The sequence below is a fragment of the Gavialis gangeticus genome, unplaced genomic scaffold (genome assembly GCF_001723915.1).
Source record: "Gavialis gangeticus isolate Ggan-Ray unplaced genomic scaffold, GavGan_comp1, whole genome shotgun sequence".
In the NCBI taxonomy this organism is placed as follows: Eukaryota; Metazoa; Chordata; order Crocodylia; family Gavialidae; genus Gavialis; species Gavialis gangeticus.
In genome coordinates, this window is record NW_017729028.1 from 30,717,846 (window position 1) to 30,735,829 (window position 17,984).

Below are 17,984 nucleotides of genomic sequence, written 5' to 3' on the forward strand. Positions count from 1 at the left end.
GCTGATCTGGACAGGCTCAGCAAATGGGCGGACGAGAACCTGATGGTGTTTAACACTGAAAAATGCAAGGTTCTTCACCTTGGGAAGAAAAACCTGCAGCATCCTTATAGGCTTGGCAGTGCTACGCTGGCTAGCACCATGGAAGAAAGACACTTGGGGGTCATCATTGACCACAAGATGAACACGAGCCTGCAATGTGATGCTGCGGATACTAAAGCGAGCAAAACGCTGGCTTGCATCCATAGATGCTTCTCAAGCAAATCCTGGGACGTCATTCTCCCCTTGTACTCAGCCCTGGTGAGGCCGCAGCTACAGTACTGTGTCCAGCTTTGGGCTCCACAATTCAAAAAGGATGTGGAGAAGCTTGAGAGAGTCCAGAGAAGAGCCACGCGCATGATCAGAGGTCAGGAAAACAGACCTCACGACGACAGGCTGAGAGCCATGGGGCTCTTTAGCTTGGAAAAGCGCAGGCTCAGGGGTGATCTGATGGCCCCTTATAAGTTTATCGGGGTGACCACCAGTATCTGGGGGAACGTTTGTTCACCAGAGCGCCCCAAGGGATGATGAGGTCGAACGGTCATAAACTACTACAAGACCGTTTCAGGCTGGACATAGGGAAGAATTTCTTTACTGTCTGAGCCCCCAAGGTCTGGAACAGCCTGCCATTGGGGGTGGTTCAAGCACCTACATTGAACACCATCAAGAGTAAATTCAATGCTTATCTTGCTGGGATCCTATGACCCCTGCTGACTTCCTGCCCTTTGGGCGGGGGGATGGATGCAATGATCTTCCGAGGTCCCTTCCTGCCCTAATGTCTATGAAATCTATGAAATAATAAGGAACGGTGGAATCACAGCCAACAGCAGCTCCCAGACCTTCTTTAGACCTGTCTGTCAGTGGTGATGAACAAGTCTCCTGTTCTCCCAGATTTACACACAGCCTCTAACTTGATGGAGGCTTCCTCATCTTGGGGAAAAAAAGTTTAAAATCAGGTAGAGGGTTTGGCAGAAGTATTTTAATGGCTTTGAAAAAGGAAAAAGCATAATGGCTCCAAGTTTACAGGTGGTGGCAAGAATGTCTTCCAGTTATAACATCTGCCGAGGGCCGCTCTGCCCTCATTTTCCATCTTTGAACAGCTACAAGCCTAGCAACTGAATGACGACACATTTTAAATGGCTTTTCCTTTTACTACAGTTGACAGGAATGTCCTCATCTTACTCCCAGCGCAGTCCAGGTTTATTTCAAGAAAACCTCTCTGCTACACTGTACCTGGCTGATTGAGGTGATGCACTTAGTATTGCAATGAATTAAGAATAATCTCCCAATGCAGCACAGCAGGCCCCACTGGCTGCCTCACTTGGCTTTGCACACAAAGTTTAAGATCTTTATCGATGACATTTCTCTCCATCTTGCTTAATTTTGTTCAGTTGCTTTTTAGCTTATTACTTTCATAAAACAAAAAGGGTTTATTGTCAAGTGAAAACCTAGCGACTGCGTGCTTGCAAAAACCGGGCCAATGCATTTCTTTTTAATCAACAGCAGGCACTACTGTTTCCCCATTCAATTTTCTTATTTCCTGACTAGATGCATAGTGTTGTTCTGTCAAAGAAGGGTGCGAAGAATTTGTTCAGGAATAAAGCAGGAAAGGTAAAACAAGGATGCGGATGGGAGAAACTTTGAAGCTGTGTATGTGAGACTAGAGAACAAGGACTGCAATCAGTTGCTAAAGTCTACTGGCATGGCTCTACCGACATGCCTCCTCTCATGCTAGACTGTTTTACCCTGACCAAGGCTAAGCCTGACATCAAAGGCGGTGACCAGAGAAGCTTCCCAGTGTATCAGTGAGAAAGCCGACAGGCTGGGATGACTCAGGCCAAGACAATGTGCTGCAAGCACTGCAGGCTGTTCCTTCCAGATCAGACGCAAGGAGCAAGTCCAACCTGCCTAGCCTATGGCTAGAAGGAAGGGAATATGCTTGGAGGACTTTGTTATGTCTTGGTCCTGTGTGCTTTGTGCCTTTGGGTGAAAGAATGAGCTGAAACTTTGACATGAAGAAGTTGCTTCCCAATTGCTTCAATCAGTTGCTGTCACAGACACCTGAAAGAAAACTCTGGGCAGATTCAAGCCCAGCTATAATTGCCACTGTCTGCACCCAGGATGAAGTGTGGAATTCCACTCCCAAGTGGAAGTGGGTAAAAGCCCATGATTTGATCCCTGATGGGGTCTCCTTGCTTGACAGGACAAGGAGCAAAGGGCTCAAGTTGCAGCAAGGGAAGTTGAGGTTGGATATTAGGAAATTATCTCACCGGGAGGGCGGTGAAGCACTGGACCAGGCTCCAAAGAGAGGTGGGAGAATCTCCATCCTTGGAGGTTTTGAAGATCTGGGTAGACAAAGCCTTGACTGGGATGATGTAGTTGGGGATGGTCCTGCTTTGAGCAGGGGGTTGGAGTAGATGTGACCTCCTGAGGTCCCTTCAACCCTCATTTTCTGCGAGTCCTCCGGAAAGCACTGCAAAGGGACAGCACTGCGGTGCCAGCTCAGTATCAGGACAATGTGCATAAGCATTGTTGGTTCTTTCTATCTGGACAGAAGTTAAACGAGGGTTACTTGTCCGAGCACTGCCTGGCACAAGTGTGCCCTAGTCCTTGGTGATGGGGTGCTAAGTGATATCTCCAGCTGCTCTAATTCAGGGGGTCTCTTAATTACTTGAAAAGCTTTGACAGGTTTTTTATTTTCCATATGTATAATAGTCCCAATTCTGCTTGCAGATGCACCAGGGTGACTTGCACAAATGTCATGTGGAGGACACACATGTCTGAAAGAAAATTTTGTAGCCAATGTCCTTTTTTGATTGATGGATGCACTCTCCACACAAATTTAATGTCATTTTATAATCCCAGCATTTCAAATTTAGTCTCCTTCAGTAAGTCCATAACAAGTTGGGTTCAATTTCATAGTTTCATAGTTAGTAGGGTCAGAAGGGACCTGAGCAGATCATCAAGTCCGACCCCCTGCCACGGCAGGAAAGAGTACTGGGGTCAAACAACCCCAGCAAGGTGTTCATCCAGCCTCCTCTTAAAGACCCCCAGGGTAGGAGCCAGCACCACTTCGCTTGGAAGTTGTTTCCAGATCCTAGCTGCCCTGACAGTGAAGTAGTGCCTCCTGATATCTAGCCTGAATCTCCCCTCTGCCAGCTTGTGACCATTACTTCTGTCACTCCTGGTAGTGCTCGGGGGAACAGGGACTCCCCCAATGCCTGCTGGTCCTCTCTGACTAGTTTGTAACAGGCCACTAGATCCCCAACAGATCACTAGATTTGCAGCTCAAAATGAGATACTTGCATTTCTAACAGCTGTTAGTGCAAGGTCAAGCCAGCAGCTGAAAGGCAAACTGCTCTTTTCTGCTTTGTACAAATACCCATACCAAAAAATATCACAAACCAGCCCTACAGATAGGGAACCTGGCAAATTTGCTGAAGATGCCTGAGGCAATGCAAAAATACAACTGGCTTTCTCAAACTGCAGTGTATGGGTGCTGCAGTGCTGAGCATGGAAAAAAGGGGTTTGTCAGTAAGACTAATAGGACTTGGAAGACATGACAGAGGAAGTTTTTGGAACAGCACGTGCACGGTAGAAATCAAGCACGTGACTCAACAGGGATGGGAGTTAGATGTTTCAGTCCCTCTAAGCTGCGTAGAAAACGGAGCTCACGGTGAAAGTTATATCGGAGCTCAACTATACTTGGTCAAAAGTGATACAGATTTTATTCAACTCGCACTGCCAACTATAAAGCCCTGAACTATTATATTTTGATCTATTTCTGCAGCCTCAGAAGATCTATGAAATGAAATCTTTTTATAAAGATCTCATGGCCTGCTGTTTTTGGAGTCTTTCTACCAGCTGAAAACCAGACCTGCTGTTACTCTTTCTGGGGTTTGATTGAGCATGATGGGATTTCACATCACTGAGGTGTTCTGAAAAACATTTAGAGAGACAGCTTTCATTCCCCGCATTTCCTCATACGTTATACTAAATTCAGTTCAACCCCAGATGTCTGCCTGACAATTCAGTGCAAACAGGTTTCCTTCTCAGGTTTCCTTTAATTTTATCAGGTTCAAGCATGAAGCTTACTCAAAGTCCTTTCTCGGTACCACTCTAAATGGTTCAGGATATGCTCTTAAATCAGAGCAAACTCTTGTGCAGACACACACATGTATGTTCCAGGCATGTCATGTTTTGCATTCCTGGCTTTTCAATATCTAATTTTTTTTTAAAACACTCTGCGTGTCCTTTGAACACAAAAATTAGTTTGGATAACCATGGTGTCAGATGCATGTACCTTCCCTCTCTGTCATGGCCCATAAGACATTGGAAATGCAGAGTACTTGACATTTATGCAGCATGTGCACACATCACCTACGAAATGCTAAACATATCCAATTCATAAATGTTAATGCTAGAGCAGACTGTGACCTTGTGTATAACTCAGGCCATAGAATTTCCCCCCAGCAAGTCCATCATAAAGACTGGTGACTTGCAGTTGACTGAAAGGTTCACATCTTAAAGAAAAAATCCACTCATGATTTAAAGCAGGGGTTCCCAACTGCAGCCCGGTGCCAGGTTGTGAAGGGCTGGCTGCCAGTCCACAGGAGGGCTGGCTGCCGGTTCAAAAAAGTGACTGTGGACTGGCAAACCGCAGCCTGGAAGTGACCAGCATACTGCAGGCAGGTAGCCAACCCTTTTTTATACTGAGTTTAAAAAAGGGTTGGCTATCTGCCTGCAGTGTGCTGGTCACTGCTGGTCCATGGCTTGCCGGTCTGTGGTTTGCCGGTCACTGCTGGTCCGTGGCTTGCCAGTCCACAGCGTTAAAAGGTTGGGAACTCCCGACTTATAGGCTTTGAGTGATGGGCAGTCTACCACTTTCCTTGATCAAGAATCTTCCCTGCACTAGACTTACATCCCCCTCCATCGGGATTGAGATGTTTTGTATTCTCTCAATCTTGCACAAATTCAGGCACAAAGTGTTGCTTTAAAAAGCAATCTACTGCCTTCTTTTTGGTGAGAGAATGGCAAAATGAAGGATTATGACTCCATGTTCCTGGGCTCTGCTCCTAGCTCTGTCACAGGCGTCTTTTGCAACCTTGAGGAAGCCATCCAGAGTGCCTCAAGTCTCTTCAGTCATAAAATGGAGAGAAAGATACTTGCATACCTCACTGCGATGATGGAAAGGCATACTTTAAAAGGTTTTCCGATGTTTTGAGATCCCACCAAAACAAAACCAACCATTTTTCTAGAATCCCTCTGTCTCCTTCTAAAAATAGGGAGCTTAAAAGAAAGGGAAGATTGTTTGATAGCATGGGTAATAAGCAGTAAACTATCCATGAAGGGACAGCTGGGTGACAGAAGAGTAAGAGAGGGGAGGAACTGGGTTGGGGGTGGAAGGAAGACGGGGGAAAGAGAGCTAGATGTCATGTTTGAAACAGGCTGGGAAATGCTGCAATTCACACTCAAATATAACAGCTTTGCAATTATCAGCTTTTCCAGCTGTGAAAGCTTCTGATTAGGTTTTATATTTCTGCAGTCTATAAGTACATGTAGATATTTAGATACGTAAAAAAGATTGTACTGTTTGCTTTTGACATATTTAAAAATCAGGTGTAAGAAAGGAAGCAGATGTGCTTGTTTTCAAAACTGAAAGTCATAAAAAACAGTGCGTGAAGGTTTTACGCTAACTGAGATTCAGGAAGGAAAAAGTAATATTTCAGTGGGGTTACATTCAAAACCAAGGCAACACGTAGTCTGTTGGCAGCTAAGCTACATACTTAGCAAACCAAGAGCAGCAGATGATTAAATATCATTATACCTGTTCCATTGCAAAACATTTTTAGGTACAACTAGGGCCTCTTAAAGCACTTACTGTATTAATGACATCAGGAGCACATCGTAAAATCTAAACAGCTAGTTTTATGCCAGGAGATAGAGTCAGGCAACTTATTCAGTTCCAGGAATCTCAGAATTACTTCCCACTCGAAGCAATGAATAAGATGATAAAATAAGTAATGTGCTTCTTACAGCAAAGACCTACCCAAGTTGTTGCAGAACTCCCCTACCATGCCGTCAGGGTTAGCCGTGGGAATTTGGGTAAGGCCGGTCAGAATGAGGACATCGCTGTTTTTCAGAGAAGCCTGGTCCATGGGCTGAAAAAGATCATTCATTGCAAAGTAAATTCAGTAATGTTAAGACTTACAGCACAGGTTCTCGTTCAAGAGGAGGACTGGCAATACAGAACCTAGGCACAATGCTGCCGAGGGAAGGATGATGGAACATTTTAAATTTCTGAGCATTGTCCTTTGAGGTAATGCAGTTCAAGATAGTCAGAAGCATAAAGCACTGCTAACTTATACCTCCCGATAGCTGCAATTTATTGACCTATAACTGGATCCCTTAGATCACGGGTTGGCAACCCTTGGCACAGGTGTCAGAGTGCGGCACATGAAGGTATTTTGCTTGGCACATACGCCTTGGGGTGGATGGTGGCTGAGGGGCCGGGGCTGCACTGCCACAACAAGGATCAAACCCCTTGTGGTTCCCCTGCTGTCAGGTTGGAGGCATGTGTGCACCTGCTGCTGGCAACAAGCTGGGCTGGGACTGCAGATCATGGTGCAGCTGTTTACAGCCGCCCAGCTGCCTTACACAAGCAGCCGTGGACACATAGCAGGCAGCAGGAGCCTTCTCAGAGCCCAGGCTGGCTGGGGCAGGCAGCCGGGAAGCTGCAAGCAGCTGCATGCGCACATAGGACAGATGGTGGGGGAGCCATGATGGGCCCAATCCTTGTTGTAGCAGCACATCCCTGACCCCCCTTCCCCACCATCTTCCCCAAGGTGAGTGTGCACCTGCTGTTGGTATCAAGCTGGGCTGGGGCTCAGCAGACCCTGCTGCAGCTGCTTGCATCTCCTGGCTGCCTGTGATAGCTGGCTTGGACTCTGGGCAGGCCCCTGCTGCCTGCCACAGAGCCCAGGCTGCTTGCAGCAGGTAGCAGGGAGGCTGCAAGCAGCTGCACCGGGGTCTGTAGAGCCCTGGCTCAGCTCGTTGCTGGCAGCGGGTGCATGCATGCCTCCGGGCAGATGGTGGGGAAGAGGCTAGGGCTGTACTGCCACAACAAGGACCAGGCCATCCATCCCCTGCCATCCTTCCCTGGCACACCATCATTGTCCAAGTAGAGGTTACAGGTGTTTTTGACACTTTGCCCAAAAACATTGCCGACCCCTGCCTTAGGGAGAGGTATCCCCAGAGACTACTCATCCTCTAGCCGTAGAACTTGAGAGCACATCTGAAACATTAAAGACTAGACCTTGCTGAAGACTGTGCACAGGAGGCATTTAACACTTGAGCGTTACAGACTGTGCTAGCTCCCCATTAGTTTGAGTGCAACTCAAGGTGCAGCTCTGATCTACAAAGCCTGATGGTTTAGGGTCCTGGCATCCCAGATTCCCCCAACCACCTCTCTCTGCATTCCAGCTAAAGCAGGTGCAGTCATCTGGGACCTTGAGCTCTGAATTTTTGTGTGCTGGAGATGTGGAGTCAGGGCAGGGGCAGCAAAACATCTCCAAATACAACATCAGCTTCTGCTTCACTGAGAAAAAGCCAGAACTTGGTGACTCTGAGACAAGCCAGGAAGGGTTATTTATTGATAGAGACCTTATTATAGCATTTTGATTTTTTTAAAACTATTTTAAAGTTGATTAATTCATTAATAACCAACTATTTTAATTATAATTATATTATATCATTATAAAACTATTTTAAAGTTGCTTAATTCATCTGGGAAAAAAAAAAAAAAAAAAATCAGTAAGAGCTGAGAAACCCAAGTGAACTGATATAGACATAGCATCGTGTCTGCAATACTACAGGCAGCGAATGAAAGGAGTAACATATACAGCACAGATCCTTTCAGTGCTGAACCTTCTTCCAAGATGTGATCAAAATAGCGTAAGAGACTCCCCTCAATAATTAATATTTTCCTGAAGCTTGTGCTTGAGGCCACCAGCTTAAAATACAAGTTCTCAAAATAAGTGAGGTCTTCCAAATGATGCGGCATTCTGATCCACTGCGTCTGTACCATGTATTACATTACTGGCTTACCACCCCAGGTACAAATTACTTTGGACTAGACAGACAGGACACTCAGATGTCAGGTCCTATTGGCTGCAGTTGTGTGTGACATCTAGTATATATAACATTCCTGTTACGTCTCATTCCTAGCAGACAGGGGTTTAGCTCAATCCATTTGTTGGCAGACTTGGCAGAGAAGCTGACAACTAATGGGCCATTGAAATGAATGGATATTTCATCCGGTACAGAGTCCCTCTAGTAAGTTTTGAGGCACTTTGGCAAGGCAGCATAATGGAAAGCTTGTATTGCCATGGTCTGTCCTGGGCACAGAGTACTCCAGTTACTAGGGCTGAAGATGGAACACCCTAGCAGCATTAATTAAAGCAGAATGGAAATGAATGACCTCTCCTGCACCTCATTCGAGATACATGGAAGTTTGGAGATTATATTTACGAGGGTGCTAGTACAGGATACATGGATCCCCAATACCCAAAACTCAATACAACCCAAACTGCTATGGCAAACTTTATCCAGAGCAAAAGCCACTGCCTCCCCAAGGCCTGGGCAACTGAACTGCATGGCATGGTTGGGCTGGGGTTCTGAAATCTCTCTGTTCTGGGCTCTGCTACGGGCCACAATGCAGCTCCAGCAGTTATGGTCTTCAAGCCTCTGGGCTAGGAACGTGTACAGTACAAACAGGGGCCAAGGATTCTCCAGTGTAGATCTACGGCACGTCCCTTGGCCTCCGAGTGATAAAAGGTTTTTGTCAGGCTGTGCGAAGCTGATGCGTGGACCACGATGAGGACCCACAGGGTCTTCAGCATGGCTCCCTTCCTCACAGCTACCCAGGGCAGCGTGTGCAAAGGTGTAAAGGACGTTGTAGTGCCATGAAACCCACCAGTGAATTTTATCCCTCGACTCTAAAGGGAGCTGAGAGGTCTTGCTGCCATGCATGCAGGACCAAACCCGTCACGGAGGATCTACAGGAGCCTTTGAATTTGCACAGTGTGCCTGTGGAAATGAAATGCCAATACTGCAATAAAAATAATATCGAGTCTGTCTGTGATAATGTACAGAATGATTAGGCCATATTACATACACATAATTTCAACTCCTATTGCACTGTGAAGGCTTGCATTGATTTTCTGGGGTTAATGCAAAGAAGATGTCTTAAAAGGCTTTTAGTGACACTTCTGAACCCAAGCTGTCACCTCAAATTCACAGCTTCAGTGCCTATTGGCAATTGCACGCGATTCTGGTATTGATAGGCAACAAGACAACGTTTCACTGGAACACTTTGTCAGAACATAAAAGCAAAGAGTGAAATTTGTAGCGTCAGGTCCACATCTCAAATAAGCGCTTGTAAAGCCTTCAGCTGTACCACAGTTGTGAATGACATCTGTCTGAACACCTGGGCTTGTATGTCCCATCAAGGTGCTTTGAGTACCTCAAATGAGGCCTCCTATTTTCTACAAAGAGGACCACAGTCTCTATCCTTGTGTCCACATGAAGGTGAATACGTTGCAGTTCTTTAGGAACTAAGGATGCTGGATAGGCCTGGGCAATTTAAACCTCACAATCCAATTTAAACCTAAGAAGCCAAGCCACGAGTTGGCCAAGATCTGTGGTCGACTGATCTGTATTTGAATAACTCTGGACCTATCGCGGAAATTCCCTAAGACCAGCAGAGTGCTACTGTTTTGTCAGTATTCAAAATAATCAAGAAAGATAAACCTGAGTAACTATAGGCTGGTTAACCAGGTATCTTTCTCAAGCAAAATAACTGAAGAAACTAATACAGGATTCTATTGACAACAAATTAAAAAAGACAGGAAGATAATGAATGCCATTAAGCAGGACTTCATGGAAAACAGGACTTGTCAAACAAACCCTCTTTCATTCTTTGATGTAATTACATGTTTTCTGGTCAGCAGAAGGTAGGGCAGGGTGGCACCTTAAAGACTATCTGGTTCAGAGAGACACAAGCTTTCGTCGGCAGTAGCCTACTTGGTCAGATGCCAGCATAAAGCATCCTCCTATATATGCACCCCAACATCAGTGTCTGGCTCATCTCCATCAGTCTCCTAGATCCATTCTTCGCCTAATGGCCGTCTTCCCCAGATAGGAAACCTGCATCTCTGCCCAGCCCCTGCACTGAAATCCTGTCGTCCCAATTGACACTGCCTCTCTCTCTGCCTCCTCTGCACCTCCAGCATCTGTTCTGCTCCTAACAGGAACTGCAATTCCTTCCCCAGTCCCCAAGTTAAGTTTGAGCCCTTTGGTCCATTTCCCCCACAACAATTATTGTCCATTTTCCAAAGCTCTCCAGCATCTCTGCTTGTCCCCTCTCACAACTTCCTGTGTCTGAATCCATGAGAACGGACGTAGGCAGCTGGATGAGTCAGGGGCAAATGTTGATGTTGGGAACTACATGCTGGAGGGCACTTTATGCTGGTATCTGATGAAGCAGGTACCCAGTACTAAATGAAGATCTCAGGAACAAGGTAGAGGAATGACAGCTATGCTTTATCAACTAGAGCAACTACAGCCAGGAACAGATAAACGCTTGATGCAATGGGAAGGAGGTCCAGCGTGTATAGCATGGATGATAATGGCAGCAGCAGAATAGGTGAGTAAGTTTAACAGAGCAAAGCAACATAAAAAAAGAAGCAATGTTAAGGCTGCATCATTAAAATTTGGAAATGAAAGAGTTAAGACCCTTGTAGCACTGTTAAATGTGGCCATGTTGCACATCCTGTATATCTGTGGTATACATTTACAGCAAGAAACACTAAAATAGAAAATACAGTTGAAATAGAAAAAAAAGTTTCCCCTGCTAACTAAATACCACAGAGTATGTAGGATGTGCAGCAATACTCCTGACACTGCTTTCCTGACTTCTTAATGCTAAAAGCTTAAACCTAGTATCACACCTTTGTATATAATTTTATGCATTTATTTCCAATTTAAGGCAAAACACACATGGAGGCCCAGGTTTAAGGGTTGATACACATTGCATTTAAATGCCATGAGTGCATCTAGGAAATACTCATTCTTTAACCTGACACTTGGTTTATGCAGTTTTTGGAGACAGTGAATCATTACTCTACTAAGTCAGCTAGGAGAAGCTGTGTCAGCTCTTTGCTCACGTTTTGCCCCCTACTCTTCATCCGTCTCTAAACCGTAAGATTTTAGGACATGGCTGTGTTTGACGAGGAGGCTGGACTAGATGACCTTGAGATCCCTACTTTCCTACAATTCCTATGACTGGGGTTTTTGGGGGTTACCAGACATATTTAAAACAACAAGAACTGCTAGAGCTTCTTTCCCAGGAAGAGACGACAGACCAGAGACTGGCTTAGACCTCACTCTCTGCCAAGGAGATTAGTCAGACAGCTTTGGGGATGATCTCCGGGAGTCAAAGGAGCAACAAATTCACATATGCATCTTCCATCTGAATCATCTCATTCAGAAACACAAATCCAACCACCATCAACAGACCGGTCTCTTTGTGGCCAAACTAATATCTCTGCTTCTCCTTCCAAAACCTCTTTGTGGATGCTTAGCCACCAGAGACTCAACATAGGTACTACACAGAGCTCTCACCCCAGTCCCAAGGGCTCTTCTCACAGCACCCGATGAGACCATGCTGCCTGTCACATCGGCCCATAACCTTAGTGCCTTTGACTCAGACCTCTCAAGGATCTAACTTCCAGGCTGTTTAAACATTGCCACTGTTTTGATCAGTCTACAACACAAGCTTTTAGAAAGTGCCAGGGTTGTCCACACGTTCAGCACCTGAAGTCTTGACTACTACATACCCATTTCTCTGACCTCGACAAGTGCAATATTGCCCCACTCATGTGAATACTATGGCAAGACCATTTTCCTAGCTCATCCGTGCGTCCCTGATACTCCACTCTCTACTTTTCCTTTGACTTCTCTCTCTTCCATACTTCAAACATAAGCTACCCGTTTCCATTTACAAGGCCTCCTAAACTTATTCATTATCAAGAGACTGACTCTCATATCCCACTGGCTGTGATGCTAATCTCATCTCTCCCTTGTTACATTTTCAGTGGACACTCTCTGGCTTTATGCTTGGCAGCAAACACCTACACCAACCTACCTTGATCTTCCACTGGGCCGAAAAACCCTACATTCAACCCCATTTGGCCATGGGAGATGTAAGACTTGGTGGAAGGATTCAGGGCTGGCTAGTGGTGGCTTAGTGTTAGTTAAGCTGCACAGACCAGCTCTCGTCACACAAGCTCTCCCATGCCAGGAAGTTTTTACACGCGCTCAGGGTGCAACTTCCAAAATGTTCCTGATATTTGTTAACTGCCAGCCAATTATTCAAGTCCTGGGCAGGCTCCACAGTAACTGGAACGCATATTCCAGGTTTCCATTTCTGAAGTTTGTAGGTGAACAGAAGTGTGACAAACCTCTACAGTAGGAAACCTATATATTTTTTTGCCTCTCCCCCACTGCTAAGTGACGGTGTCCATGGAATTTCAAGGGATTTTCCTCATTGTTTCCAAAAAACAAAATGTCACCTTTGGACAAAGATGACACATGGACAATTATATCCGAATAAATGGGGCTTGTAGCAGCACAGGGCTGAACCCACATCTGGCATTCCTTGAGAGCAAACAGGAAACCAGACTGAATTATGCATATACCATGGGTCAGGAAGGGCAGGCCAAAATTACCCAGCTTGGTCACTTCCAACCTGGCCACCTGGCTACCGATGCCTCTCCCCATTATTGAAGCCTTGGCTTTGCAAGCTGGATAGACTGGCTCTATGGGCTGAATCCAATCAGTGGGCCACAGATTGCTGACCTTTGCCATACCGCATACAGACTTTCTCCTTGCAGTGTCCCATTCAAAGTATTGCCAGTGATCAATGGCATTTCCCTTTAAAGTCATGAAAGATCATAACCCAAAACAGTGTGATGGCTTAGGATATAAAGAATAGAGTTAGACAGTCCAGTATGTAATACTCCATAAATATAGTTGCTTTAAATAAAGGGTATGAAAGTTTATCTACAGTAGTTGGTCAGCTGCTGAGAGCAAGCTTTTAAAAATGCATGTACTAAAAAATGGGGGCATTTTGCAGACACTTAGGAGATAGTTACTTAGTGATCATGAGCCTAACTTTTTTTCTTTTACTATTATTATTTTTAAATACGTCCTGTTAATATTGCTCTTAACCATTCTATGCTTCATAAGTTGTCACTTATAGTGTTGAAAACTTCTAGCCATTCTTTCCTCTAAAAATTTATGGATCTTAAGAGAATTAATTTACTGGAAATTACATCTGCAGCACTATAAAGACTTTGCCCTTAGCAGAGAAGGGTGGAGATGCTGGCAGCCAGTTAGCCATCATTCCTTCCAAGGGAAGATATTTTAGAAGTGATAAAGCAGCAGCCTCTGAACCAGCTTTAAAGCCAATTCAGTGAAACACAGGGATTTTTTTTTAATGCTGTATTGTTTAACAGGTTAATAATGAGATTAATTTGGCTTTTTAAGTTATGGCAGGAGACTTTTACAACAGGAAATTAGGCTAAAAATTTAGTCTCTGGTAAACAAAGAGGAGGAATGTCTCACCACCACCAAATGGATGCTGGTCCACTTTAACAGTAGCAATTGTTGCTCAATGCATACCAGGAAGTCAGTCACCAACTTAGATGGGGAACTCCTATACACTGCACAGCACCACCCAGTGAAGGGCCCTTTCTTTCATGAGCATTACAATTCACCTCCCAAAATTCAATAGGGAGTTAGTACCTGTGGGTGTGTTGTAAGTAGGGAGGATCCTGAAACATAGGAAACCTTTTCATAATGCGATTGTATAATCCAGTTGGAGCTTCCAAGTGCATAGCCAGAGCTGAGAGGAGTGACCTGCACAGCGCCAAACAGCTCCTGGGGTGGGGAGAAACAGACTTCAGAAGAGAACAGACACAAGCTCTTGTTCTGACCATCACCTCCAGTGGCACTGACAACTAGATGATTTCAAAAACATCTTTTCACCATTTCAAATGGTGCTTTCTGTCCTTTGAAAAACTAGATCAGTTGCTGTTAATCTCTCCCCACCCCAGTTTTAGCAGAAGGCAGCTATCTTTGGGCTCCACATTCTGCAGGAGGAAGGTTTAAATTTAGAGACAAACCCACCCTCCCACCAATGCTATTTCTATTCAAACTCTTATCCACAGATGGTGTTAGAACAGTCTTTTTTTTTTTTTGCCTGTAAAACAGCCTAAATTCTGAGCGTGAACTGCTGGGCAGCATTCCTTTATTGAACTGTTCCCTTCCCACTTGTTACATGAAGCATATGTGTTTGGCTATATGCTGTGAAGTGTGACACAAGGCAGAAACCTTTGAGTTTAAGGAGGGAGAATAAGCTGCTATGGCCACTTGACCAGTGTGCCTCTGTACCCTCTAGCTGCAACCTCTGAGAACGGATTCGTGGCATGTTCAGGCTCTCTCAACTATTCCAATGTGTACTAGATGTATCCCAAAATGAGACACCATCCCAAACCCAAGAGCTCACAGTCCCCAGGTGTATGGAATTTGCAGAAACAAAGGGATGTAAACTGGATACTGTAAATGACTGACTGGGCATTTGATGACTCCAAGAGTAAACAAGTGGGCCAAAGTCCACTGACATCTCCCAATTAAACTGTAAACCCTCTATGCTATGCAGTGGTCACACAGGGCTATGAGCAAAATTTGAATCCTAGTAGTTCAACTTTGTGCTCAAGGTGCAAAAGGGGATGGAAACTGTATAACTTGAACCAGAATACTTGAACACTTCGGTGGCTGCCTCCAGAGATGCTTCCTTCTAAAAAGGCAGACTGCAGAATTTTTTAGTTTAATTCACTTTAAGGGCCTGCACTAACTTGTGACACAGCAAATGCTAGTTCAGGACCCTCAGAGTAGAGCATACAGATAGACTGCCCCATGGAAAGGGCTCACACAGTCCCCAAATCACTGTGCAGAGTGGCAAACACAGAGGCAGAGCTGCCTTGCTGATCTCTAGCAGCATGAGGGGCTGCCAAGAAGGGGTACAGTTAGGGGCAGCAAAGGACATAATAATTCAGTACATCTCCCTAGCTTTTAAGTGGCCTGGGTGCAGAGAGTAGGAGACAAACAAAGGCATTTCCATCATGGTTATGATGGTGGCTGTGTCACTACTCACAATTTTCTGAGAATACCCCACCAGCTGGATCTTGCTGAGTGCAGAGTTCACCTCGGGCATAGTGTAGCATCTCCTCCAGGTAGATACCTCCACTGCATCCTTCAGAGGGGCAGGCAGCAGTCTGCAGAAACCAGATCAAGGCATTTTCAGGATTGCTTGTTGGGCTCCCTATTTGCCTTTGCTGTGTTTTTAGCTCTTTATGCATTGACTGATTAACTCTCTGATGTTTAACCACATTTCAGAGCCTGGCCATTTTTCCTAGGATGGAGGAAAGGTAGAGATGCATGGTTTCCTAGCCAGTGAGAAGCAGGGTAGGATAAGGACTCTAGCTTGGACTAAATCTGATCTGTCGCTGCCTCCTTGTCCCAGAAACCACCTCCAGCCTTCTCTACCGATAGCCTCCAACTCCTTCCTGTTCAAGGAAACAGTGAAAGGTGAGTTGCATCACCAGCAGCAACACTGTCACCACAGATTAGAGTCAGTGGCAGATCTGAAATGCTGATATGCTGCAGTCTTATAGCTGAAGGTGTGGTAGAATTTGGCAGCGATGACAACATTGTGGATTCCCCTGTAAACAAGCCATCTTTGAAGGCAGGAGTCTGAGCACAAAGAAGCATGGACGTGCAATTAAGGCAGAGGATCCAGAATTTCAGTAACCCTCACTCCATTCTCAGCTTCCTTACAATGTCTTTACGTGACCGTGGGCATCTGACCCTTCGTTGCAAAAGAGGGTCAATACTTACCTCCAGAGAGTACTTGCAAGGATAATTAAATTGGGTTAGGGACAAATGTACACATTAAAGTAAGTTAAGAGGGCAAGGACTTATGGCATGTCAGATGCTCCACCATAACTGTGCCTCCATTCTGCAAAAGTGAAAAAATTATCTGAGGTGCCTCGGTCTTCAATAAAAAAGGGCAACTTTCCCCCCACTACTATTTCCTGAAGCATGAAGGGAACTGAGGTCAACTAGAAGAGGAAGTCAGAGCTGTTCTCCAGGGGTAAGAAATTTAGCTTCCACTTACTGCTCAGTAAAAGCAGGCACACAGACACTTACCATGGGGCAGATGATGCATGAAAACTCTGTCCTCTTAACTCACTGCATCTTATTTGTCTGTTTGTAGCCTTGTCGCAAAGCACTCTGAGATCATTGCCTGAAAGCACTAGGGGTGTTTTGAATCAAAAAACCCAAACCAAAACCAGTACCCATTCTTTTTCACGCACATCCTATGTTTTTGCAGGTTAGCTGGGTAGCCTTGTTGAGGAAAGAAGTGAACTGTAATGTCACAGTCTGAAAGAGGGATGGCCAACTTCTAAGAAATAAATCTTTCTTAGCAACATGCACTAAGGCAGGATGCAGCAGAGCTGCCAAAAGCACAAGAAAAATGGGGGTTTTTTTGGTATATTAAACCAACGCTAAATCAAAGGCTAATTCAAAGCAATTTCCCATGATTTATGGAAATTGGTCAAGTTTCTTTGATCAATTTGTTTAAAGAACTTTTAATTTACTGTTTTTATCTGCTAGGCCAGCAAACTCTTCCATAACTTAAGATACTGAAAAATGGATTAAGGCCACTTCTTGCCTGAGCGCTGAGGAGCAGTATATAAGTTGGTGCTGGGCATCTGCTCTTCAGAAGTCACCCTACCAGGATTTACTAAATCAGTATAAGAGAGATCCTAGCTGAGTTCCTAGGGACCCTCCAAGAGCCTGTTCAGTTAAAATAAAATCTATAGGTAATAAAACTTGATAAGTAATTAGTTCAGACTGACTCTAGTAATGGGAAAAATGTAAGCCACTCTAATGAACTTATATTTTATACAGTATTTGCATTTAAAATGCGTTGATGCTTTATCTAATGGAGATGATAATACTTTGTATTTTATACTAACTACTCAGGGTAAAACTAGCTGAGCTATAAAGTAAAAATGGTGATTGATCAGCTTGAAAATTTAAGGTTAGACTCAACAGAAATAAGTATTCTGTTCCAGCACCAGTCAAGTATTTTTGAATTTTGAAATTCAACAAGGATAGGATCCTTTCTGAATAATTGATGCCAGTCTAACCCCAAGTGCATTATTAATCAGGTATTAATTTGTAGACTAGTGGATGTTTGTTATAATAATCAGTTTCATTTACACTTATACGGCACTTGTCACCTGAAATCTCAAAGCACTTTGCAAACGTTAATTAAGCCCCACAACACTCCTATACAGTAGTTATCTCCCTTTTATAGAGGCAGGGAAAGGTTAAGTGGCTTGCCCAATGTTACAACATCATACAGTGGTAAAACTGGGACTAGAACAGAGAACTGGTGCTCTAAGCTTTCCCTTTAACTAGCAGATGACACCTGCTTATATTAGTCACAAGGTGTAGGTTAAATATAGCAGCAGCATCCTAAAACACATCAGTAACAGAGCCGTGCGAAGCTTCGGGTGGCGATTCGATTTGGAGGAGATTTGGCCTGATTTGGTGGCCGACTCGAATCAGGGGACCAATTTAAAGGTCTGAATTGATTCAAAGCTCCCCGAATCTTTGGAAAAGATTCAGAGAGCTTTGATGATTTGGGCAGTCCCTGGTGGCTGCAGCAGGGAGCTGCAGCTGGACTCGGAGCCGATAAGCAGTGAGTGGAGGAGGTAGGCTGGGGGAGGGGACCATGGGGGGACCCCCGCCAG

General features: G+C 44.8%; 1 protein-coding gene across 1 annotated transcript in view; it reads right to left on the minus strand.

Moving 5' to 3' along the window:
- The window catches only part of INTS9 (integrator complex subunit 9), a 108,190-nt gene that overhangs the window by 49,109 nt on the left and 41,097 nt on the right, over positions 1 to 17,984 (minus strand). Inside the window, exons 7-9 of the mRNA XM_019520886.1 lie at positions 15,314 to 15,434; positions 13,903 to 14,037; positions 6,086 to 6,197 (exon numbers count right to left, since the gene is read on the minus strand). Of these exons, the coding sequence (XP_019376431.1) occupies positions 6,086 to 6,197; positions 13,903 to 14,037; positions 15,314 to 15,434 (368 nt within the window). The remainder of the gene's footprint in view (positions 1 to 6,085; positions 6,198 to 13,902; positions 14,038 to 15,313; positions 15,435 to 17,984) is intronic.